The 26195-nt window shown below is 37.8% G+C and overlaps 1 protein-coding gene across 2 annotated transcripts in view; it reads right to left on the reverse strand.

The window, feature by feature from the left end:
• Window positions 1-7516: 7516 nt before the first annotated feature.
• fign (fidgetin) overlaps window positions 7517-26195 on the reverse strand; it is a 31779-nt gene continuing 13100 nt past the window's right edge. For both annotated transcript variants that reach the window (XM_042425508.1, XM_042425506.1), the window contains one exon: window positions 7517-15094. In XM_042425508.1, coding sequence (XP_042281442.1) covers window positions 12858-15086 — 2229 coding nt within the window. In that variant the 5' untranslated portion in view covers window positions 15087-15094 and the 3' untranslated portion in view covers window positions 7517-12857. The remainder of the gene's footprint in view (window positions 15095-26195) is intronic.

Below are 26195 nucleotides of genomic sequence, written 5' to 3' on the forward strand. Positions count from 1 at the left end.
TAAATCTACATTAATAGACTTTCTTGCCATGTGGAGCTATCAGAAACAAAGCAATAAAAACAACACTGACATATTACCTTTCATGGCAAACTTGTTAGCATCTATGTTTATATATATGTGGATATATTTAGACATCTGGAGCAACAACAGCATTTAAAGCTTTGTTTTGGTCAACTGATGAATGTTTGTTCAATATTCACTCTCCTTTTAATTCTGTTTTTGGTCTCCATTAACTAGCACTTTAGCTACTAAATGCTCCACTATGTTCTCCAGCTAGTTGCTAACTGTGTCTGTCTGCTGTACCAACAACTCTCAGAACTTTTTTGCTTGAATAATAAATGTGCCATACTGCTGGAATATTTATTAGTTTGCAACATTTCGGTCTGAGTATATTAGGGAGCATTACAACAATTTTATATATTGTATATAGATGCTGCCTCCATTATCCAATATGAGGATCACAGAAATTAGTTCAACTGGTGAACAAAACACGTTGAGCAAACACATAAATATTGCCATCCAGATTAGTAATTGAAGGAAACATCACACCAAAGATGAGAAATGATAAGAAAATGACACAAGGGCATTGGCCTATGTACCTGATGAGGGTCGAACAGACTGAAATGTTGTAAACGAATAAATATTCCAGCAGTAAGCCAGACAGTGTGTGGGAGTTTTCTCATTTTTATTCAAGTTGTTGTGTCTTCTGACAAACCTGTCACATATTGAGCAACCCTGTCTACTTGAAATTACATTTATATGCAATGAAATTGTTTTTCCAATGACGCAATGTTTTTTTGAATGAATGAAGCGCTACATTTATCACTCTGAAGTCAGAGTGAGGAGGTTGGGGTGGATGGCAGGCATACAAGATGCATGCCATCCTGAGTCCTGCGTGTGGTTAGGTTTAGGCAACAAAAGCACTTTGTTTAAACCTGCAGTGCAGAACTTTTGTCTCGACTCCACTGGCTGCAAAAAGAAGTCCAATTGTATGGAAGTCTATGAGAAAATGACCCTCCTTCTCACTTGATTTATGATCCCAGTAAACACTTTTCTAATGAGTTTATGGTCTCAAGCGCTAACAACGTTGATTACGTAACATAACCATGGCGTAACACATATTCACAGAGTATAGGCGTTGCTGCTGCTATTTCACAGTGTGTTTTCACTTCATGAAAGTTGATTGTGACATTTTGTTCGCCTAAAAAAAGTCTTGTCCAGCGTTTGGTTGTGATAAAAGATCCTCTAAGGAGTAGGATTTTCAGTTTTTCAGTGAGTGCATTTTGTTTCAATGGTTTTGTGCCTGTTTTGAGCTGGCGGAAATTAGCATTAGCATTAGCGTTATCACTGTTGACCATAGATTGTAAATGCACCGTTCTTACCAAGCTAGCGCTATGGTCAGCTCCACCTTCTCGTCCAAATATGGTCACTTCTGGCTCCAAAATCAAACATGGCGATGTCAATTCCAAGACGGCAATTGTCAAATCACTAAACTTGAGGCTTCAAAACGGCAGCTCACAAACCAATGGGTGACGTCAAGGCGACTATGTACATATTTTTTACAGTCTATGCTATTTACATAAGCCGGTTCCAGCCCTAGTGACACAATGTGGTTGGGGCGCACTGAGGACAGAACACCCTGGTTGACAGTCCCAAACCAATCATTGCTGGTTGACTTTAAACACATCACTACTGGTGTGCCAGTGCAGGAAAGTCACCACAGACACCAGATTTAAAAACTCTGTGACTTAATTAGTATTGTGTGAACTTGTCTGGCAAGGGCTTGAATGTAACGGATGTTCATTTATAAAGTCCTGCACTCCAGCTTTAAGGTTAGTAAAAAATTGTTGGTTTGTTTAAATGTTCATGAACATGAACAAGTCATTGTAGACTTTTTTTCTGTATTAAATCAAGACTATGATCTTTCCCTAACCTTAACCAAATGCTGCCAGTGCCTACAACAATCATAAGAAGTTTAATGATGCTGTAGTTTCTACTATAGCATATTGTCACATCCAAAGAAAAAAAAAGAACTGTGTTGTCTCTGAACATTTCACTCATATATTCAGTATCAACATTTTTGCAGCTTGCCAAATACGTTAACATATCCTCATTATGTTGAGACAAAACATAATTCAGTCAACATTATGTTTCTAGCAAAACATATTTATTGTTGCAATTTAGTAGTATATGAGCCCTAATTTCTAGGAGACGGGGTTGCACAGAGGTGTGCATAGATTTTTTAAAATTTTTTAGAGAACTTTTAGCTGAAAACAGCTATTTGCTGTGCCCTAAAACAATGCTATGAGAGTGAATCAAAACAGTACGCAAGTTTCTGGCCAGAAAACCAAATTAATGAGCTGAAGGATGCTAAAAAGCTGGAGTCCGGTGATAATAACTTGTGGGTTCATCACTATGAGCACCTCTTTCACATAAGTGGCCATGTGATCTTTTGTTGACATAAACATATTGGTTATAGATGCTTTAATAAGAGAGTGTGAGATCCCCTTTAAAGCTCTCATTAAAACTGATCACTTCGCAACATGAGTCCTCTTTGCATTTGCATCAGTTGCATTGCATTAATCATGTACACTGTATATTCTTGTTAGTCCAGTCGAATGTGTTAGTCTGATGTGAGAAAAGCACTCCGACAGATCAAAAGCATAATAGTGACCTCTTAAATAGTCAACGTGGCATTAAGAAGTATCTTGTTCCATGAGCTGGTGATCAGAGTAAACAACACACTGCGTATAATATAGTCCTTCCACAGTTTGACATTTCCCTCTGATTTTCATATCTTTGCCTGAAATGACAGTCTATGTAACATGTGGAGGCCTTAAAAATGCCATGGCTGATATGAAATCAATTTGCATTTCCCCGGTGTCGGGATAACATGGCCCTGTCAGAGGACCCTGCAGATCTAGTGGAGATAATGACGTTATAGAGGGTGGCTTGCACACTGGAAAGGATGAAATTGAAAGAGTGACGTTCTGTGTTTCCCATGATTGCCTTGACTGGAAGATGTGTGCCTATGGGACATGTACTCGTCTGTCTTTGCTCCCCATTAGCTCTACTTGTTCCCAGCCAGGGGTTAAGATAGACTAAAGAGATCCACAAATCTGACCAGTCAAAGCTGCCTTCTGTCAGTGATGGTATTTCAACAGTATCAACTTTTAAGTAAAGAAATGGTAAAACTGTAATAAATTAGTTTCACCCTATTGGTCCCCCAATTGATGTCTCTAAATTTGTGGTGACCTGCCGTACATAAAAGCTCCAAATATTACAATTCATTAGAGATTTCATAATGGTAATTAGGATATTAATGACATGTCTACTATCAAACATTTAGACAACTTTTGATGTTGTGCTTTAATTTATAGACAGTAATTAATACAGTGATTGACTATTCAACAGGAAAAAAGAAAGATAATTGAATGTGATATTATTATTTAATGAATAAAAGAAGTGAAAAAGGAAAAAAAAAAATCCCCCCTACTGACTTTATACTGCAGCATTGACCCGGTGTTACAGGAACAGCCCGTGATCCCATCATTATATTTCTAAGAAGACCACACAGTAATGGGTGACTACATACCACTTTGGCCACTTTGTGAAAATGTGGTAAGGAATAATCTGAATCGTGGAGATCACACACAAGAGTGTACTGCATTTATAAAGCCATATTATGGTGCACAACCCAGAATTTGTTATAAACATAGGAAGTGGGTAGTTGATGGCACAGACCTGAGGACATTTAGACGCAATCACACTGGTGCAGGGGGCCAGCTTGTTATCGAGCTCAGTGTATGCTGACAGAGAGAGAGCGAGAGAGAGAGAGAGACATCTTTCCTTCTGCTGCAACACTAATATACGCTGCTATAAACTATAGGTGATTCCAGCAGATTTTCCTCACTTTGCCTATTTCAGGCTGATAGATCTGAAAAAGTTGACCTCTGCACCCCAAGTCAGACCGCTTGCCTCCCTTGCGATGGCTGAGAAAGAAAAAACTGTGAATGTTTTAGCTAAACTGTATTAATTTGTGGTGGGTAGTGATGAATAAACTGCAGAGCAAAGTCATCCGACCCATCCAATTCTGTCTCAATTTTACCTGGACACAGAACCTTTTTTTATAAATCTGTTTTTTTTTATATCATGTTGCTAAAACCATAATTACAACAATGTAACCATAGTACAAGGAACAAACAAAAACATATTAAAAACTAAGGGAATAACTGAGTTCATTTTGTAAAAGAATAAGAAGACATTTTACATTAGCTTACAACTGAAATTCATTCAATAAATATTTAATGGGTAAAACAGTGACAAGTTACTTTATACACATGCAGTAGGTATGTATGTACGTACAGAAGAAAGCTGTTTGATATCGGAAAATATCTTTAATAAGCATTTCTGTATGTTTCTGGAAAGATGTTCAAATGGTGGCAGGCAGGATGCTTCTCAGTAATTACTGATAATGGTAAATTCTGGATGGCTGTAAAGTAAATATTTAGATTGGTTACATTTTTTCTTGCAGAAAAACATGGAAAATCATGCTGAAGATGTTCAGATACTAATTATATTCACGGGTCACAGTTTGACTCATGATTTTTTTTTTCTTTGTTTCCATACATGTCATTATTTTTTCAAATCAAGATAAAATTGCGTTGAATGCCTGGGGATTACCAAGGTCATATCCTAAGTATCTAAGAATATATATGGCGAGTTTGATGTTGCAGAGGGATTAGTAAAGTACGAAATGTGCTGTTTTCCATGTTATTACAATGAATAAATACGGTCCACTCTGTTTACACAAGTTGTCCATTGGGTCTAATGTCCACCATTTGTGAGCTGTCATGTGTATTTTGAAATACACTGCAGTACACCAGGATGTCCCATGTATAATAAGGACTACACTTATAATATATGAAGGAGACAGACCGATAATGAGACTTCCTGGCTCTAATCAACCTTAGAAATGTCTGTAGAGGAGCAGAAATGTGTCTGCGGCACTAATAACAACTTTCAATTTATAAAAACATAATTTTGTCCAATCCCAATGGGGATTAGGTATAACTTGAGGGCCTTCCCACGTAGCGTGAACAAACCTTTATGCTCTGTAGCAGTATGAGTGTGTGTGTGTGAGAGAGACAGTTCTTCTTAATAGTACTCACAGACACACACATACACACACACATACGGCAAGGAATTATACTTGTCTGTATGGTTTGTTAGCACTCAAGAGATAAAACTTTACATGTTGCTCCCAATTAGCACAGCAGTGACCGTGCACTGTCTCCTGTGCTCAGCTTTCCTTCTGAAGAGGGGCTATTTATGTGAAGACTCATGAGAATGTGAGAATTGAGGCGAGAGAGAGGAGATATGGACTGTGAGAGATAGACTGTGTGTGTGTGTGTGTGTGTGTGTGTGTGTGTATGTGTGTGAGGGAAAGAGGGTGAGAGAGAGGGAGTGAAAGAAAGAGATAGAGAGAAAAGGAGAATTGAAATGGCTTAAGCATCCATTTTGAGTGGAGAGACAGGTCCTATTAACATTTAACAGCATTTGTGCAACTTGGTGCCGAGGTTATGATGCAAATGAGGAGGAATTAAAACTGGCCAGAGGTTTGTCATTGATGGATTGCAGTCTGGCAGTGCTCACACTTCCTAGTGTCCATCAGAAGCGATTACTGTGTAATTAAACCTTATTTCTGGACTCTCTAGTGCATAATTACTTTGTGAATGTAACCATCATCTAAAAGCTACAAAAATGCTTTACCATTTAGTCTAGCAGTCAGTTCCATGGGCTTGTGTCAGATATAGCCATCAGACAGAGCAAAAGAACTGTCACTTTTAATAAGAGGCAAAAAATTAAATGAAACAGTATGCTTATTACAGAAAAATTAGGCTTTCAAGAGTCCTTTCTGTTATTTGCATAATTTATCCCCCATCCCATCCCACCCCACCCCTCCCCCACACAGACACACACCGCAAGCTTTAGGCAATTTCCCTCACATTTAAATAGATTGCACATTTAAGGCTACTTAAGGAAAATTATCACTTTGCATATTTTAATTGTTATGAAGGAAGTGATTTGAGAGAGGTCTGTGGCTCATCCTCTTGAGCCATGTGGTTGCGAAGCTGTCTGATTCGGCTGCTCAGCGCTGCAGCTCCACAGATAACCTCCGAGTTCACACACATCCACTCCAGTTTCATCAGAATGCAAATGAAGCACAGAACACTGGGACAAGTGGATCTTTGATATTTACAAAATAGCCACTAATAACTTGAGTGTAATTTGTTTGACTCAACTTTATTTTTTTCTCTATTTTTTTCGTCTTATCAGCCCTTCCTGGTCAAATGGCTCTTGTTTAAAAATTCAGTGGGAGAAACAAAGGGCATGTTTGCTGCTAGAATTTCAGAGACAGCAGGATGGAGGAAGGATGTGTTGTCTATCTATCTATCTATCTATCTATCTATCTATCTATCTATCTATCTATCTATCTATCTATCTATAGTTTTCTCTTTTAACAGACATGATGCTTTTTGTCACACGGTACATCACACATGTATGATTTATCTACTTACCTCCTTGTTCAGTGTGAATTAAGCCATGAAGTCTGCAGGATTAGCGAAAATTTAGCAAATAACGCACACAGAGAACATATTAATTAGTATTTGTTGAACTTAATTAGTAGAATATAATATGTTTATTCAGGCACAGGTCTTATTTCATATGCTGTGTTTTTTTAACACAAGACTAAATAATCATTATGGACTCTTCCAATCCAGAAGAGTAGAATGAGTATAAATGTGTTTTTTTCATTGGAAATATTGAAATTGTCTCCAACTTCTTGTTAGGAAGTTTATGTTTTTTAAAATTATTATTCATAACCTAGATGTGTACAAGTAACTTGACTGAATCAATTCAAATAGACATAATTCGTCACACAATGTGCTTCAGCATAACACCTAGGCTATTCGGAATAAGAACAATAAATTTTTCTAGGGAACAGTTCCCCCAAGGACAGTTCTCCATGGGAGACTGCAATGTTTAAAATGTTACTGTTTAGTGTTCCCACCTTGACAAGCTTATCAATGTGTATGAGGGAGAGTATGTATTTATTTTACAGCCCTTAGTTTTCTAAATTGGTTACATTTATTCCATTACTCCATTTACATCATGTACAACTCAAGTCTTTATTTAGTAAGGCTCTATGGAATGAAAACATTTTATTCACATGTTTTAGTGCAAAGTATGGATGTTTCCCCAATGGATAAATGACATAATACATGTACAAAATTCTGTAAAACCAGTGTTATTCACCCCCTGTTTAGAAAGAGATATATTACATCTGATGATGAACTGCACCCACTACAGCTCATATTGACGTACTCACAGGATAAAAAAGAGAATTACCGACACTGACACAATATGCAGTGTCTTTTCTCCTTTATGTTAATTGTACAGAAACCTCCCACGCATATACCACCTACTACTTAATGATACCATGAAAGAGGAATTTTAAGCATAGCTGTTTCATTTTCTAATAGAAAAAAAGCAGCCAGCATGGATTTATATATATTACTATGGATCAAGAGAGGTGTAGAAGTGGGAGTAGTATATAGAGGAGAGGAGTACAATAAAAAGTAAGCCTCAAAATCAGCCTCTGTAAACTGTTGCAAACTGAATTACTTTCAATATATTTTCATTAAACACCAGTGAAATAGAGAAATTATGATTAAAGTTGGAATAGACTGAACACTGTCTTCAACAAGATATTGCTTGGAACGGAAATAGCACAGGCTTAAATCAACCACAACGTTGCAAATTTAATCAAGGGTACAAAAATGCATCCAGTTTTCAGGAAGAAAAAAAAAGAAAACATCTTTATTCAGTATTTCAATAGCCTTTATGTACCTTGAAATTAAAATACATTGAAATTCACTGTACTGTAAGTATGGCGATACATACACACATATAAACATGTATGTGGTGCATTTTTGTATGTATGCTGTATATCATTAGCAAATGTACAATACGTACAGCTATGTGCAAGTTAATTCTCTGTACATGTATATGAAAAGTAAAAATTCAAATGTTTCATATCTTAATGTTATCCCCTCATACTTGCAAGTAGAATTGCAAGTGCACATACTGTACATACACATTAACATGCGCACTACAATTCACAAAGGATTAAAGCAATTTGTTACTTTTTAGGAAATTAATTTGCATTGTAGACCTTGTAGAAGACCTACACGGTCCACAACAATTCAGTGGAACATGATATTGTAAATAAACTGTACGCAATAGTCAGTATGTGCGAGTCAACTTTGCCCTCAAGGTGCCTTATTTTTTCTGTGACTTGTACTTGACAGTGTAAAGACAGTCTTTTTGAGGTAGACTGCTCAGATTCAAGGGCAAGCTTTTCTTTTTTTTTTTTTTTTTTTTTTTTGTTGTTTTTAACTTTTTTTTCCCCACAAATGCATGACATTCAAAATGACAGGACATAAGTACTACATGTACAATATGTAGCAATGAGGTAGAAATGGTTATAAAGAATACCAGACTATTAAATGAGATAAGGATGGAATCAAAATATCAAGCAGTTCTCAACAAAATAAACTAAAAGTAACTACAGGGATACTGACAGATTTTGAAAAAGCGATTCAGGTGACTGAGTTGGCATCACTGTGAAACTCAATGTGCTTATCAAAGATTCTGCTCAAGTATTGTTGGTGACCATAGGCCCTTTCATCACATCACCCTTAATAATGAATGATTTTAATGATAACATATACAGCATGTGAACTATACACCCTATTTGAATAAATATGTGGTTGATCTAACTGACCTCGGATGAGATAGCTGTAACATTTTTACTGTGTAGCTGTAACGACAATTAAAACCATGTAATTCCTTATCCATGTGCCTTGTGTTACACTGTGCTGTATTACACTGTTTGGGAGACAAATAAAACAAAGGAAATTTTTAACATGTTGTTTTCAAACCTAATCTCAAACCATTGAGTGATTACAAGTACTACTTGAACATACTTTTAAACATACATCTCTCCACAAGTTCATGAACAGTCAACCTCTTAACGTGGAATCTGTGCTTGTTAATGGCACTTAGGGCCTCTTATTATCCTCTTGTCACAAACCTTGCAATGAGCAAAATTGCTTCTTAAAATTTGGACACGGAAACAATTTTTAACCAGTGTGACAATCCACTGCATGTTATGTGACATTTTTTTGAAGATACTGTATACAAATTAGCCATGTTTGTATTGGTACTCCAATCAGAGGTGAGTGACCGCTCATAAACTGGTGTAAAACTGAAAAACTACAAATGTTTTACAAAATTCACATATCTCTTCAAATGTCTGACATCGCTGACATTCTGTGATACAATAACTAAACAATGCCCAATGAGAGTGCTATAAAATTGCCAATTTCCAATATCCACAACTTATATTGTGGCATTAAGGGCACTGAAATTCACAACTCCTTCAAAAGCATCTTCATCATCGTCAAAAGAAAGCTATTTAACTTTGGCTTCAGTCATTAAACACCTCAAAGTGCAATATTAAATGACAATATTTAAGGGGAGCTCTACAATGTTTTAGCTTTCTGCTTATTTCACAAATCTCTCCAAATAAAGGGGAAATTGGTTTAATTTTCTGTGTAATTTTCTGTATTCTGCAAGATTCCAGATTGGTTGTGGACCCTATGGACTTGGTTTATGTATACAGTTAAGTCTTAGAAATTAAAGTTAAGAGAGACAAAAAAAAGTTGTTCAAAATTATTGAGTCTGTTGAGAGAAAAAAACATAAATACATGAAAAAAACAAACAAAATTAGGTAGATGGGAGGTTGCATGAGTTTTCCTAGGCCAGTGCCCAATGGCATCCTGGGACCAGTTCCCATCGGCCATTTTTGTAAATATACAGTTAGTCCTGCTGTTAAAATGGACATGTAATATTTTTTTAAAAAGCAATATTTTGTTTTGCTTTTATCAAACTGCTTTTTGTTGTTAAATTGGCACTGTTCAATGTCAGGGCAATCCACGTATAGAAAAGAGGTGACTCAGTCAATTGTGAAAAGTATTCTGAAGTTAAAATCAAAGGACCCACACATGTAATACAGCTAATTTAAGAATAACAATACTAATGTACACATGAATGGAAATTTATACTCTACACTCTTGTCTATTCATTTAAATGCAGGTCAACATAACTTTCTTATAGTGCATGTTTTGAATTTACCACAGTGGGTTTACAGATTAACCAAATACTGTACTGTTGTGTGCATTCAGTGAAAATGCTGTCAACCCATCTTATGACTAGGGGATACATCTGTAGATACGTAGCACAGACACAGTGAGACTACAAGAAGAGATAATTGTTGGCAAGCTTGCTAGCTTCCTTTGCTGTTGTGCAGTTTCTCTGTTTGGATGCTCTGTATACATCCCGATAAAGAGTTAATGACGCCAAACCAGGTAGCAGTAATCAGTATGCCCACCGTCTATTACAAATATGAACAGGTAAAACATGTGCAATAGGCAACAAACATGAAGGGACCTCCTCTGAAAACAAACACAAGGTCCTGTAGTGCCTCTGCAGTATTATACACCTACAGTGCTAACTACTTGAGTGGCATTTTTGAATGTGCGAGTGCTTTGCTTTCCTTACTGCTCAGAGGACATAATACATTCAACAATTTTACGTGCCAATTCAGCTGTCAGACCTGCTCTTTCATTTCCAGAAACGTTGCGCGGAATATGTACTTAATAATAGCAAAAGATAGCATTAAATAACACTGTTAAAGTTTAAAAGTGACAATGAGAACTGTTACTGTTTTGTTTACAGATCTAGTGAGATTGGCCTTCAAGACATGTTCTTAAAAAGGAATGCCACTCAATTCATGAATGATACAGTTATGGCCAAAGACTGTCAAAATAATTCTTCTGTAAGTTTTATATTAGAATAATTAAATTGGTTGTGTACATAATATCATTGTGAATACTGTCACATTTAGATTTTCCATCATGGAACTATAAATCTGTTTGACATCCTAGATTCGGGGGCCAAACAAGCAATACAAACAAGATCCACTGGCGAATGTTAGCTAATACAGACAAAATTGTCCTAAGGCAAATGCATAGTGTATCACAAACCTAATATTCAGTGGTATTCCCCTTTAAGAGCATTATGTGGTGAGAAACAGGGTTCTTGGGAGTTATCAAAATGTAAAGCTAATAGATTTTGCACACAACAAAATACTGTTTGGTGTTCTCTCAAAAGGTTTCCTCATCAAACGAGCAGGATAGGTGCTGACATTTTGCTGTCTTCATGAATGTCTTTCAGAGATAACTAACAAACTGAGGTAGAAAGGAACTTAGGCTATACATAATCCTTAGGTTTCATTAATGATAAAACAGCAGCAGGATGGAATGAAATAGCTTGGGGCAGTTGTCTTCCTCAACCCCAAGATGTTTGTCTGCACCTTTCGAATTTCTCTCAGCTCTGCATCACCACAAGCTGAACAGTTGTGTCTACAAACAGGGAACTAAAGAACAGGATCATTGTGTATGATGGAAATGAAAGTTTTCTGTGTGATAGCCCACAGAAAATAAACTATGTTGCAAACAGAAATTAGCTCAAGGCTACAATACAAGATATATAATGGTTCCATTTTTTCAAAGGCAAATCTCTAATCATAATACAAGTTTCCATTTTAAACAAATCCAAACATAAAGAACCCCAAACAAATTACTTTTTTGTCTTGCAAATAAACCAGAATTACTCTCATACATTCATTGTAGGAACCTTCCTTTCATTTTGAGATTCTTGAGGTATTATAGCCTTACATGGTTTGATGACGCAATTTCAAATGCAAGTCAAATGCTCTTGTAATGTGTAGTGCTTCGACACAAGCTTATGAGGTACTATACATATCATTATCACTTTCCTGAGTTTTCAAATAGAGAACATCAAATGAAATAATGGTAGAAGTTTACATTTATGAAACATGTGAATTACTACTGCAACAATATTTTAACAGCAATTACATAGTAATTTGTTGTTTAAATTGAAGTCACATTGTAAAATAATACTCTTTTTGTAATTTCTTCAATAGTGGAGAGGCTAGTACAGCAACCAAATTCACCTTATGTTTGCTAGAAAACAAATCACTAGCATTGTTCTGGAAAAAAAAGAGAGAGAAAATGTGAATGTTATTGTAACTAAATGATTTAAACACATACATATACATAAAACTTGAAAATGAGTCCCAACTGAAAATATGCCAATATATTTAATTTAGCTTAAAATAATCACAACTGTTCACAGAGAGCTCGAAATAGACACAGCTGTAGAACACTGTTCTAATGGAGAAGAGAAAGCATGTTTTTTGTCCCATTTTAAAGCTTTTTTATATTAGCACATGTCACCAATGAAGATTGTGAGGCAAAAAACAAAACTTAAACAGCACCACCTCAGGCACTTGATAGCAACTAAATCTCAAGATCAGCAGACTAGTATATATATATATATATACTGTATATATATATATATGTGTGTGTGTATATACAAAAAGGAGGGGTTGTCTTTTACAAGTTGTTTGAGTTTTAGTGGGCACATGGCTTTGGCCATGTAAAGCATTTAATTAATTTTTACCAATGTGTGATGTCCAGACTGTCGTCTTCTGTGTAAAGCCTTCAACGACAATCCCTTTGCTGTAAATAGGGTGTTTGTGTCACCACTGTGTTATTTTTCTAGCCCAGTGTATGTTTACTGAAGCCCAAACACTTACTTACTCAGTTACTGGGGTTAAAGAAATTGTGTTTGATGGGTCTCTTTCACTGACTACAACCAAACATTTTATTCCATTCAGTATACATGTCAAGTTCTTTTTGTGATATGCTGGGCTGAAATTTGCAAAACACATTGTCAAAGTCTTGGTAGGAGATCGGTCTCATCTGACTAGGGTGGATGCTTGATAGGTCAGTACCAGGAATGTCATGGAGAGGACCTACCACAGCCTCTTGACAAAGCTGGGCCACGTCCAGCCCTGAAAAGCCCTCTGTCCTCTGAACCAGTAGTGACATCTCTTTGTCACTAAGACAGTAGTTGTGCTGTGAGAGCAGTTGGCTGATTATCTGGTGTCGTGCTGTCCCATCAGGCAAGGGGATGAGTAGTCGCTTGGTAAAGTACCTCCGTAGGGACTCTGGGATCTCTTCAGGCTTATTGGTGGAGCAGACCACGAGGACATGGTCCTCAGCAGAGGTCAAAATACTGTCAAGCTGCATGAGGAGTTCAGCCTTGAGGCGATTCACTGGGCTCTCCTCACTGAGCTGGGCTGACAGCAGCAGGTCCACCTCGCTGATGAACACCACTGCTGGTTGGCGACACCGGGCCACCAGGAAAGAAGCCTGGATGATCTTGTCCCCTTCCCCCAGCCACTTGGTCACCAGAGCTGAGGCGCTGAGTCGCAAGAAGGCAGCCCCCAGTTGGCTAGCCATGCAGCGAGCCAACAGCGTTCTACCAGTTCCCTGAGGTCCAAATAAAAGGAGGTTGCGAGGTAATGTGGGAAGTCCACTGAACATATCTGGCCTTAAAATGGGCCATAGTATCTCCTCTTTGATGGCTGCTTTGGCCATATCAAGACCCGCAATATCACTCCAGTCTACTGGAGGGCCCTGCTGAAGGATTTCTGCTGTCACCATCTCCACCAGGTTGGAATCACTGTTCTTAAGTTGTTCCTCTGCAGCATGGATGGACGAGGTAGCCGTACCAATATCAGGCCCTGTTAGGGAGTGAGAGAGGTGCTGTCTGTGCTCTTCAGTTTGCTCGTTCATGATGGGGGATCCAAACTTGCTGTAGGGCTCGCCAGCTCTGAGATCGCCCACAGAGCTTTTGGTTGATCCAAAGGATGGAGGCGTAAGTGCTCTGCCAGAGTGTATGTTAAATTTTCTTTGCTGATCAGAAGACATTGGCTGTTTGGTTGGCTTAAACGCTAAAGACGGAGCCTCAGCATTTCTGTCAAAGCCATTGCCCCTGTTTGAGTCCGAGACACCGCTGTCTGCTATTCTGTACATGGGACTCTGTGAAGAGCGCTGTTGGTTGTAATTGAAATTACCATAGCTTGAGTCCATATCTCCATGTCCACTCATGTAGAAAGCTTTTCGTTTTAATGAGTTGGATGTGCTGCCATTTAAAGGTGTTGGTGCAATTGGTGTATGATTATGGGACTGGTAGGTGTAGCCAGGCAGTGTGGAGGGAGGGATTGGTGTAGGAGCAGCAATACCGGACGGCAGATAAGCAGAAGGAGGGGGTGCTCCCCCAGGGCTATAACCAGGGCCGACAGCAGTCTGAGAAGGATACCCTGTTGGAGGATAATTGTAGTTGGGAAGGTTTGGAGACCCGGCATTGTAGCTCGGCACCAAGGTAGGGGGAGGAGGAGGGGGTGGTGGTTGTAAGAGCCCGGCACTGTGCAAAGGAGAGGGGTGTGGGGAGGGGAGGGCTGGGGTAGTCTGGCCACTGTAGCTAGAATGCAGGTAGGAGCCGTTGTAGCTGGCAGTATATTCCTGAGAGGGGAGGCCCGAGTGGAGAGTAGTGGCTGTGTGGCTCCCACAGTTACTGCTAGAGTAGCTTGGCTCAGACAAGCTGCTGGTCACCCCTGGGGAGCTGCCTATGCTAGCCGACACATCTGTAGGGGGTAGGGCAGCTGTCATTCCAGCTTTGCTCACAGATATAACATCTGGAGCACAGTTCATTGGGTAAATCCCCTCCTGCCAGGACTCATTCTCTGACTTTCGTCCATTCACGAGTCCAGTGGTGCTATCAGAGTAGGAACACAGAAGGGCTCTTTCATTTGGGCCCTCTAGGATCCCAGAGTACTTCTCTGCATATTTCTTAAGCAGATTGGAGGCAGTCAGTGCAGAGATGTCATCATTTGCCCACGCATACTGGTACGTTCGCTGTAAGTGCCCCCGGTAGGCCTCTACTTTGTGTGCTGGTGAGCGGGTAGTGGATGAGATGTCAAAGTGTTGTTCCGCCCATTGTGTGTGCTCTGGGGTCCACTGCATCTTTAGACCTAGATAGTCCGCATAAGGGAGAAATATGTCAAAGTAAGCATTAAATCATGGTTAATAATCACTCAAAAATATGAATCTATTTGAAATATTCTATAGTAATCAAATATTAAATTACTTTAATATTAGGAATTAAAAATGCATGGCTTGTTTATTATTTTCTTAATTGTTTGGATGGAGAAAAGATGGGAAATAGCAGAAAAAAATGCTTTAAATACTGGCAGTATAATGTCCAAATGTGTCCCATATGGCAAACAGACAACACAACTCTAACAGAACACGCATATGAGGATGCAGGACCCAACACCTGGTTAGCGTCATATAATCCACCCAACAAAGAGCAGAATGACACAGACATTGCGGGTCAGTCTATAATCCAACTCTCATCTGAGGCATTCTGAGACAGTTTCAAATCTGCTTGGAGGAGAGCAGCAAAGCAATCTTCCTTGGCAGCGCTCTGTTGCTTTCATCACACAAACCCCCTCAGCCCAGCATGAATTACATCCACATCAAGTCTGCCTACTGCTTCCTAGTCCAGAGTGAGGGAGGGAAAAAACATGCTTCACTATTTCTCCGCAGCATCTCTCAGCCTCTCTGTACAGCCTTAAGACATTTGAATGACATAAATAACCAAGTTAAATCCTAAAGTAAATATGCAAATAAAAGTTTTTACATATGCTGTCATCTTTTACTCTGCTTGGGATTATAAGAGGATGTACTATACCCCCAAAGAATGTAGACTATTAGAGAGATTATAGCTCAAAACAATCAGAGATAGTGTGCAAAGGCTCATACATCTTACGTCAACACTAATCTGACCAAAAGCTACAAGAAGATATGAGAGGAAATGCATACAAGCAAACTTTCCCTGCCGGTTACAATGATCCTGCCTTTGCTGAGCAGGCTTTGCAGTACTTCAGTAGGTTAAGTCTCAATCACATGATTTAGGCAACAGACAGCTGCTTCTAGAGGCAGATTACAAACACAGTGATTGTCTGGAAAGAGTAAGGCATGTAGATTCCCTTCTGACTCCCTCCCAGCCATTTGCCCACCCGCCACACCAGGAGCTAATTAGCAGGATGATACTGCACTAATTGTGTTAATTTACAAGGTTTTAGTCAAAGGGATCCATGATATGGCTTACATGGTTGTCAACCGTCCAAGCTAATGATTAAGAAAAAAAGGCAAAAAGCCCAGGCAGACAAATATAATAACCATACTATGGTGGAAAAGAAAGGTTCATCAACTTACAGATAATAGAGTATGAAAACAAATTGAGAAAAGCAAAGACAATTATAATACAAATTACATAAAAAACAAAATGTCCTTAGTATAAAGCACATGTGTATGAACTAATAAAAATGTAGTGACTGACACTCTTGAAAATACCAAAAGTAACGGTCTGCCCCAGTACACACACTTGAAGTATTTGTGCATAGTCAAGTGCCTACTTGTATGACAAATTCCCAGTAACTGCCACAGTGTCCAAGTGGCCGTTAAGACCGCAACCTTGAGTAATCCCGTGGCTTGTGCAAATACAATACTGTACATGGCTCAGTCCAACAATTAACAAAGCAATTAAATCAGGTTATCTAGGAGCGTGTGGGTCTACTAAACATAAAAGAGACATAATGAAATATTACTTTGATGTTTTTTGCTAAAATCCTTGATAAAAGGACATGATATTAAATATTCATGTGTGAGATTCGCAATATTATTTTTTATCAATCTCATCTACAAGAACAGAGTTTTAACATTAAGTGGTCATCATGTGTGGAGGTTCTGACATAAATGTTTAGTATTCGGATATTAATAATAATATTCACGCTGAGTTCAACATGTCATTAACTTCAACTTCTTCATGTCTGATGATTATTGTTGGTCACAAAACCAGCTTATCAGGACATTACCACCAACAACTGGACTGGTGCTGCACAATAGACCATGGTGAACTGTGGGATACACTTGGTTCTGAATACCACTTTGAAGCAGTATTAGTACTAGGAATATTTAAGTGTGCATCAAGTGTGGGTTAAATGTACCGTGTGTTGGCACATTTCAAATGTGGGAAACAGTTGCCTACTACTTCACAACACATGAATGCATGCTTGAGTGCTCAAGACTGCAAGTGTGGGTATTAGGACAGACCCTGAGTCTCACCAACTATGGCTTTAGACCCATGTGCATCTTCATTCACTTAAGTATTAGTTACCTACAGTTGTAGTTAGCTGTTTTGTTAGATTTGTAGGTAGGTGCATGGCAAGAGTAAGACCATTTAAGTGAAAAATTACTTTTCCAATGCAGCCTGACACACACACCTGATCTATTTACTCTTGTGATCAACACATCATAATACCTTTTCACAAACTGTTGAATGTAATATTTTTCTGCATTATTGCTGAGAAAAATGTTCACTTCAAAACATACAATACAGAATTTGAGTAACAAGCAGTGTGTTGTCTGAAAAATGTCTGCAATTCTGGTAGCAGAATCATCAGTTGACACTGACATTGCAGTGCAAGTATCAGGATAATGGTTTTTGTAAAATCATTCAGTAGAGTTCATTAACACTCAAGGCAAATTTTGTCAATAACAAAATTGCACACGGCTTATGGAGAGAGATTCTTCTATTACTGTTAATCCTCTCTGAACAATGTGCCACTTTGGACAATCAAAGAAGTGCTACTCACAAAGTGTGCTTGAGATCTCTAAGCATCAGGTATTTTATAAAATGAACCATCCAAGATGATTATCTAAATACAGCACACTGCTAAAAACACTTTTTATAGAGAAAAAATACCAGAGATTTATATTTGTGGGGCAAGATATGTTTTCTTCTACAGGCACGAAAATCTATTTTGTTATAAAAATATTGAATCTACACACAGAATTACAGAAAACTTCTTTCATATGGGCCAAAGGATTTTTGAGTTATGGTAGATTAACAAAGGTGAATCTAGTGTCACATAGCAATACCAAAATTAATTGCTTATCATAATTTGTGTTGTTTGTGAGTGTAAAATGATTCAGTACATCAAACATTTTTTTCTTAAATATTATGTTTACTGTTACTGTACTGAAGGAGAATCAGATTTTAAATAGTTTAGTGTTGACAAAGGTTGTGGAATGGATGGTAAATGCCTCCAAGGAGATAATGTACATCTCCATCAATATAAATCCACATATAGACACTGAGACATAAATAGACACAAATGCACCCATGTGCACACACAGTCGGGCATTAGAATGAAGTTCATGTATTTTGGTATAACAGTAAAAGAACGTCCTTTATTCCAATTCAAATACAACGTCCACAGGTTCCTTTGTCTTTCATTGGATTGGTATAATTACAGAGCGCTCTATTTGTGGAATGTTTTCGGATAGCCTGGGGGCTCCAGCTCAAATTTCACTGATCAGCTATCATCAAATAGTTGTTAGCCTATGGTGTTTGTCAACTCATAGATTTAAATAACACTTTATGGTAAATTCAAGATTATGATAATATCAGAAATATATGTTTTTGTGCAACATCTGTCCAATTGTTTGAGTTGAGTTCATCAACGTAGACCTAAATGATCAACCTCTGCTAAATGTGAAATACATTTTTGAGAAATCAAATATTTGTCCTAACAGCATAAAAACCTATAGAATCATTATTGTGATAAATAATAACCATGTTCTGACAATTTATATTATATATTGTATATTTCATAAGCAATCACACAGTCATTGAAAAAAAAAACGACCAGGTGGAGACGAAATGCATTTGACATGTGATGCCACGGTGTTATGCTGCGCTATGGTGTTTAATTTCTGGTTCAGTGATCATCATCGACGAAACAGAGATGCTGACCTTTTTGGGAACTATTAATCTGGTAGCCTAGGCCGTTTTTAAGCAAACAAGAGTGGGCCTCTACTCTGTCCATCCAATTTCCCAGTGTGTAAATTGGACCGCCGCTTGCACAATTCTCTATTCATTACTGTGCTGCTGAAAGGAAGCACAGAGGTGGCAGAGCGGTTTTCTTTTCCCTTTTCCGTGTGTGTGTATGTGTGTGTGTGTCAGTGTATGTGTGTGTGTGTGTGTGTAAGAGAGAGCGAAAGAGAGAGAGAGAGAGCAAAATGCCCTCCAGGAGGATTCCCAAGCATAAAGAGCTGGACTTTCCTTCCTCTTTTTGGTTTAGGGAAGGGAAAGGAGGGAGGGTTGAGGGAGAGGGGGAGGGAAGTGAAAGCTGTCCTAATTGAAACGTGGCCTAATCAGACTCATTACCATTTTTACCAATTTGCACCACCAAAGATGCTTATTAGGTAACTGTGTTTAATAAGCCGCTCTTTATAAAACTAACTGTAATGAGCTCTTTAAAGTCAGACTTGAGCGTGATTATGCACTGGAAGTGTTTTGCAGAGCCAAAGCAGACTGGTACATTTAGTCATGTACAATGTCATAATTAAGCTGCACAAACTCTGCACTTCACACGACACAATAGTCCCAGCTGAGGCAGTAGACATGCTGAAAAGTATTTATAATTACTGATCATTACAACCCTGGGATTTTCATCGCCGGACGTAAACATAATTATGGCAGCTTTTGCTTTTATTCTGCACACACAGACCACTCTACTTGACAGCCGTGCAAATATTGCAGACAGACAGTAATTACATTTATAAATAAAAACAAGCTCATATTCATATTCAAATTCACTGGAGATATTCTAAGTAGGGGTGGGGCAAAACATTCTAATACAATGTGAAATGGTAATCGGTACAGCTACAGAGTCTCATTCATCTCACATATCAAGTTAAGACTATTTAAACTCAATTTAGAGCTCCAAGTGGCAGTAATTCCAATCTTTAGACGGCAGGGTGCCATTTAACCCCTCATTTAGAAAAGATATGCCTTACTCAGTCACTGTATTTTCCAGGGCGACTGCCCATACATTTCACAGTCTGACCACCCACGGCAGCAAATTACAACATGTCTTCACACTATCAAAGCCCACCAATCCCAGTGGATTCTAGACTAATCCTAACATAAAAGATAGAAAATGACTGGACGAGCACGCATTTATGTTTATTGTAGTTCACGTGCCAGTCAAGAAAGCAACTTCCTGTGACCTGTCTTTGTAATCAAAATTAGGGAAGCAAAGTGACACTTTATTGTTAAGGATATAGTATCACTTCAATTTAGTTAACTCAGATTAGTTATGTAAACAAGCTGTCCTTTATGTCTTTAGAAACACCATTACCTGTTGCAAATTATTTCGCATGAAACAGAATGAAAAAAGACACTAATTACCCGATCACATGCTGTGTATTTATTTATAACTTACTGTCCATTGCTGAAAATATATAATACGTCAAACAACCTTACTTTGATTAATTGTTAGTAATAGGATTAGATAAAATATGAAAATATTTTATTTGTCCAGAAAGAGTCATTTTCTTTCCAATTCATTCATTCATCAATCAATCATGTAGTCACTGAAATATCAAAAATAATCTTAAATCTACAACCTATGAGAGCTCATAAACTTCTTATTTAATCTTACAATCAGAAAAAAGTATTCACGGAATAATGTTAGCAAACTGGTATACTACAGTGTTAATATGCCATATCATACTTAAAATAATTAATAAAATGTCAAAATTAATTTTATGATTTAGAATCATTTTGTGAACTTTTACTTTTAGAATTTATGTCATTCATTGAATCGACTTTTGTAAGTTCACTAATGATTATGTCCTTTATTGTCACTGAATCAATAAATAGTTTTAGGTTTATCAGCCACTTTTATGTCAGAAATCATGGCAGCATAGAATGACAAGAAAGCAATTCTTAACATGCAAAGCTGCATGTAACCAAAAAAAAAAAAAAATGTCATTAATGGTAGATCATTTTGTCAATTTTTGTCATTGGAATTGATTTGGCTATTTTTATGTTGGCAGACTGATAAAAAAACATAATCAGCCAGCTTTATTTCAGCATTAAATACTATTTATGATAATGTGTGTTATTAATAAAGATTATAGGGCGGATTTAGGAAAATAAATTGTTGCATTTAAATTGTTTGTCATTAGGCAAATTAAACTAGGGTATTGTATATAAAGAAATTATACTGCTACAGGGAAGTATGTACTCTGTAAATGAACAGCTTAAAAGGTAAAAGTTTATGGCCACAGTCTCTGTGCTATCAGATTTAAATGGTTGTGTCAATGCTATTGACTTCAGTGCTTGAAGCAGTGTAGACAAGTCAACTTTACCTAAAAACGCTCCATAGCCAAATATGACATGATATCCAGTGGCTGGCACAACAGCAGACACCTCTTGACAGGTATATGCAAAGACTCTGATGCATTAATCGAATTAATCACACACATGCCTCCCTTATTATACACAGCAACTGCCACCTGCAGCCTTGTCACTGCTGCCTCCACACCTGGGGAGCAGACTATGTCTCCAGATCGCACCTTTCTCTGTGCAGGCGCCCTGATCAGCCAGTAGTAGTTGCTAGTGCTAGTGGCATGATCCCACACTGGCTTCCCACCCGCACACACTGCCATTTGTATCCCTTAAAATGCACAACCAAAATGGCAGATGCTACCAGTTACTGAATCCCAGTGTCTGTTGTGGGCAAAGTTTGAAAGGTTTATTGAACACTTTATTTACTAAGCCTGCAACAAATTACCATCAGTAGAGCAAACTTTTGCATCACTAAATTTTTTAAATTTAGTGTCTTTACTAAGACTACAGATATGACTAAGGCCAGACACAGTTCATCTGATTTGCTCATGTCTGAAAAGGAATGGAGCATAAACAAGTATTTTCTGTTGTTGAACTCTGAATACTGGTTGAAGAGAAGACACAAAATAGGAGGAAATATTAGTTAAATATCCTAATGCTGTCAGCTCAACAGAAGGTCAGTGACTGCATGAGTTATGAAAAATCAATCAGAAACTTTTTAACTCCTTTGACAAGATTGATTTTGTAAACAGATCGGTCTACTTCACAATTATAACTGGCTGCCTCAATCATATTGTACTGGCCTGGACCTGGGAGCCATTAAACGTCAGGAAAAATAGTCTGGAGGGATATGAGGGAAACAGAAAGGTAAAGCAGTATGAAAAATAACAGACTGTCACATTCTTGGTCTTTGCTCTTGTGTTGTGTTGCTGAGCAGAAAGCTTCGCTAAAGTAACTTAAGCAAACTGCGTCTATCTCTCTCTCTCCCTCTCTCTCACTGATTCTCCCTGCTATGTCTCTCTCCCTTTGTGTGTGTGTGTCCTCTAACATCGGCGCAGATTTTACAACTGCTTTTCCCAGACGTTAAATTTCAGATGCAGTTTCCTCTCCAGCAGTGGTCAGTCTGATCAAGATCAGTGATCAAGTACAGTGGCTTTGTGTATGAATTTCCATTCCCTCCTCCCATATTTTGTGCATCTCCACAGGAACGCCTTAAAAACACATATTGCATGAGCCCAAAGACGCAAGTTTCAGTGGTGCTTTTCTTCCATTTTACCTTCGCAAATCCACAGTAAATATCCCCTCTTGATATTCAATACTTTACTACAATAACATACTATATAATATAATATGTTTTTAGTACATACATTTATCTGTGTTGGCTTGTGTCTGTTTACATACATCAGCTGTGTAGGCTACTTTGAGTTAGTGGCACTTCTTCGATTGATGAATTTGCTGCATATTAAGCCGAACCTTGGCTCCTCAGCCACCACAATGAACCAAGCAAGTTAGCTACATGAGGCAACTATTTTTGAGAAAAACAAAACATTTTCTCTAAATAACAGGCACAAATTGTCTTCTACATCTGGATGAGCTAATAAATTATATGTAGTGTATAGCGTCATTACTGAACAGTCTCAGTCTGGCCAAAATAGCCTCAGTACTTTTAAACCAGCATCCAAGTTGTACGGTAAATTAAGTTAAAGTTGTCATTAAACATCAACCATCTATCATATATCATAACATATATCATATTTAATTTTGAAATCTATAAAGACACCAATCAGTGATTTTGAAAGTGTAAATGCAACAATGCAGGAGTAAAAACAAGAAAATCCATTTCTTAAAGGCAGATCAATAAACAGTTGTCTTGAAATTATCTCTAAAAAGTTTGTCTGTTTTTACCATTAGGGCTAGCTCATCAATGGGTTTGCTTAGATTAGTGTTGACAGTGTCCCAATATCATCATAAAGAGCAGAGAAGGATGGTTGCAGCAGCTGTTTGGCAGATCCACAACTGACTGATAAAATCAGTTTGGCAGTTAAATGTTTTTTCTTTTTTTTTATCAGGTTGGCTGGAATGAAATTTAACTTATGATCGCCTTCCCTCTCTGTAGCTGAAACCATACTGTATGCCATGCCGCCAGGATGTTGAATAGCATCTTGGCTTCATCTGTGAGTGAAAATATGAATCCTCAGGATACACTGTAACACTGATTGGCCTGTTCTTGCAGTTTATCCATGTTTTTTGTTTGTGTTACTCACAAGATGACAGTTATAAAAAAGAACAAGAGAGCCAACTCTTCTTCTTCAGTCTAAAAATTCTGCTAAAATTACTTAAAATAACAGTATGACATTATTTTAACAGCAGCTGTAAGAGCATGTAACAGAGTAAAACTGTTTGCTGGCACAGAGCTGTTGATGGTTTGAATAATTCATCTGAAATGTAATGAGGAGATGTAAATGTTCCCACTCAGAAATCATTTCATAATTTAACTCTACAAATGGCCACTTTGGATTCTAAATGACTGTTAAACAACTGTCTTTAAAAGAGGTTGTATAAAATCAACACATAATTAAACGACCACATAGGTCGATTGTACCATGCACTCCAGAACGACCCATAGGAGCGTTTTCTAATATGCCGCCTCTATCAGTGCTTTCCAAAACTGTTACAAATCACTGTTAAAAAATAATTATGTTTTATGGTGTGACCATAGACTGTATGTCTATGGGTGTGACTGGTTAGGTTTAGGCACAAAAACCACATGGTTAGGGTTAGGGAAAGATCATGATTTGGATTAAAATGAAAACTTGAAATATGGTGTGGGTTAAAGTTACGACTTCCTTAAAGTTACACAACCTCCCTCGTCATGGCAACAGTGAACACCACGACAATTGTAGTTACAGTTTTTAAAAAACTGTCTGACTTGTGGTTGGAAACGGGAAGCAAACAGTGGTCTAAGTCCACTTTTTGCCAGCCATCCACCCAATGCGCCACCTCTGATTATGGAAATTTGTCACGTTATATTGACGTCATCTGAACTGCGTCACTTCTCCGGGTCATAATTACTACAGCCGCTAGATAGTGTCTGTCACTCAAACTTAACAATAGGTTGTTTTTTTCCGGCTTAATTTTTGAACTATACTGTTGTTTTTCTTTGGGGGGCGGTCTGTATAAAATGCACTGTGGGCTGTTAGAGAGTGTAAATGTTTACGGTGTTAAAAATATGATGTAGTGCACACAAACAGTGTTGAGGAGGGAAGCAGGCAATACATAAAGAAAGTCTTGAAGCATGTTGACATTCCGTCATTACGGTGGACACGGTGCACTGCAGTTTATTATGAGTCAGTCCCTCGGACTCCGTCCCTCTGCTGTAAATACTCATTACAGCAACAAATGTGGGATGTGATTGGTGGGTAAAAATAGTCTCCAACAAATGCACCACGCCTGTTTCAGAAATGTGTGCTAAAAGTTATAGTGCTATGCTGTTTCAGGAAATCTATGAGCATTGACGTGGTTGGTTTTGATCTTTTCATGTGATTTGTTGACAGTGATCTTCATATAAAGATAGATAGATATATTCACAGAGATAATAATAGGACTCATTAAACATTTTTTTTTTCTATTTTTCTCCAGATTCTACAACATTTTGGTACACAGTGCAGTAACTCACTTGGACTCCTCTGCTGACCAGCTGCCACAGCACAATAATAATAAGTTTTAATATGATAATAATAATAATGACAACAACAACAACAACAACAACAATAATAATAATAATGTTATTATTATTATTGTTTTGTTACTCCTAAATTAAATTTACTGGAGCATAAATGTGCAGAAGATGTTAATACTTTGTATTATATGGCATTATATATACAGTAGGCACCATATGATGTATAGTAGACTTTCTAGACTTTCTCACTCTATAAACATACAGATGTTGAAAAATTCAATTTTATAAAGGTAATGTATTCGTTGTAGCTTACCCTGGATATCGTCAAGTCCCATGGGTTTTTTGGGCTGAGATAATGATAAATTCTATTGGCTTGAGGGGAACATGTATTTCTCATTTTTCCCTGTAATATAGTAAATCTTGAGGTTGAGAGATTCTATGAGCTGTCATTTCTCTGTCTCAGTGATGCTCATTAAACCATGACTCTTCAGGCCAAGAGGCCCCCGAGGCTACATCTTCCATTACTACCCTTAGTATAGCTAAATCCACACAAATGCTAAACTAACAGCCCTCCACACACAAAAAGAACTTGTACACTGAATAAAACTAAGACAATTATAGGAGACAGACTGTTCTGTAGTGCATAATACTGATGAATACTCAAATGGCTTGTTAGTTAAAAGAATACAGTAGTTGAAACTCAAGCACTTGGTGAAACTTGTTTAACCAAAGAGCAAATGTACAGTGGAGGCAGTGGTTTTGCAAGCCTCTATGAAGTTAGCTACTCTGCCTCTCGGGGGATTACTTACACACTTCAAAAGAGAAGAGAGGCAGATTGTGACCTTGCTACATGAAGGCTCATTGACCAAAAGCTACTCACTAACATCTTCATTCCCCAAAGTCCTGTTACCCCAAGGAAGACTCCAATCAAAAAAAAAAATGGAGAGAGAAATTTTTGGAGGGATTTCTGGAATTTATCACAGTTATCACATCTAGACTTTTACTGTAAGGCAGCAGTTTAATGGGACCAGGACCCAGTCATCTGGTTTACAAACCAACAGGCCAAGCCCCATTGGAAATTATCAGATTATCTTGTTCACTGGTCCGATTCACAACAGTGATTACTTCACACATCCAACCATTAGACTTTACAGCCATGTTAACCTGGTTAAGACAGGAAGAAATC

This window comes from Thunnus maccoyii, chromosome 11 (genome assembly GCF_910596095.1).
Source record: "Thunnus maccoyii chromosome 11, fThuMac1.1, whole genome shotgun sequence".
Classification (NCBI taxonomy): domain Eukaryota; kingdom Metazoa; phylum Chordata; class Actinopteri; order Scombriformes; family Scombridae; genus Thunnus; species Thunnus maccoyii.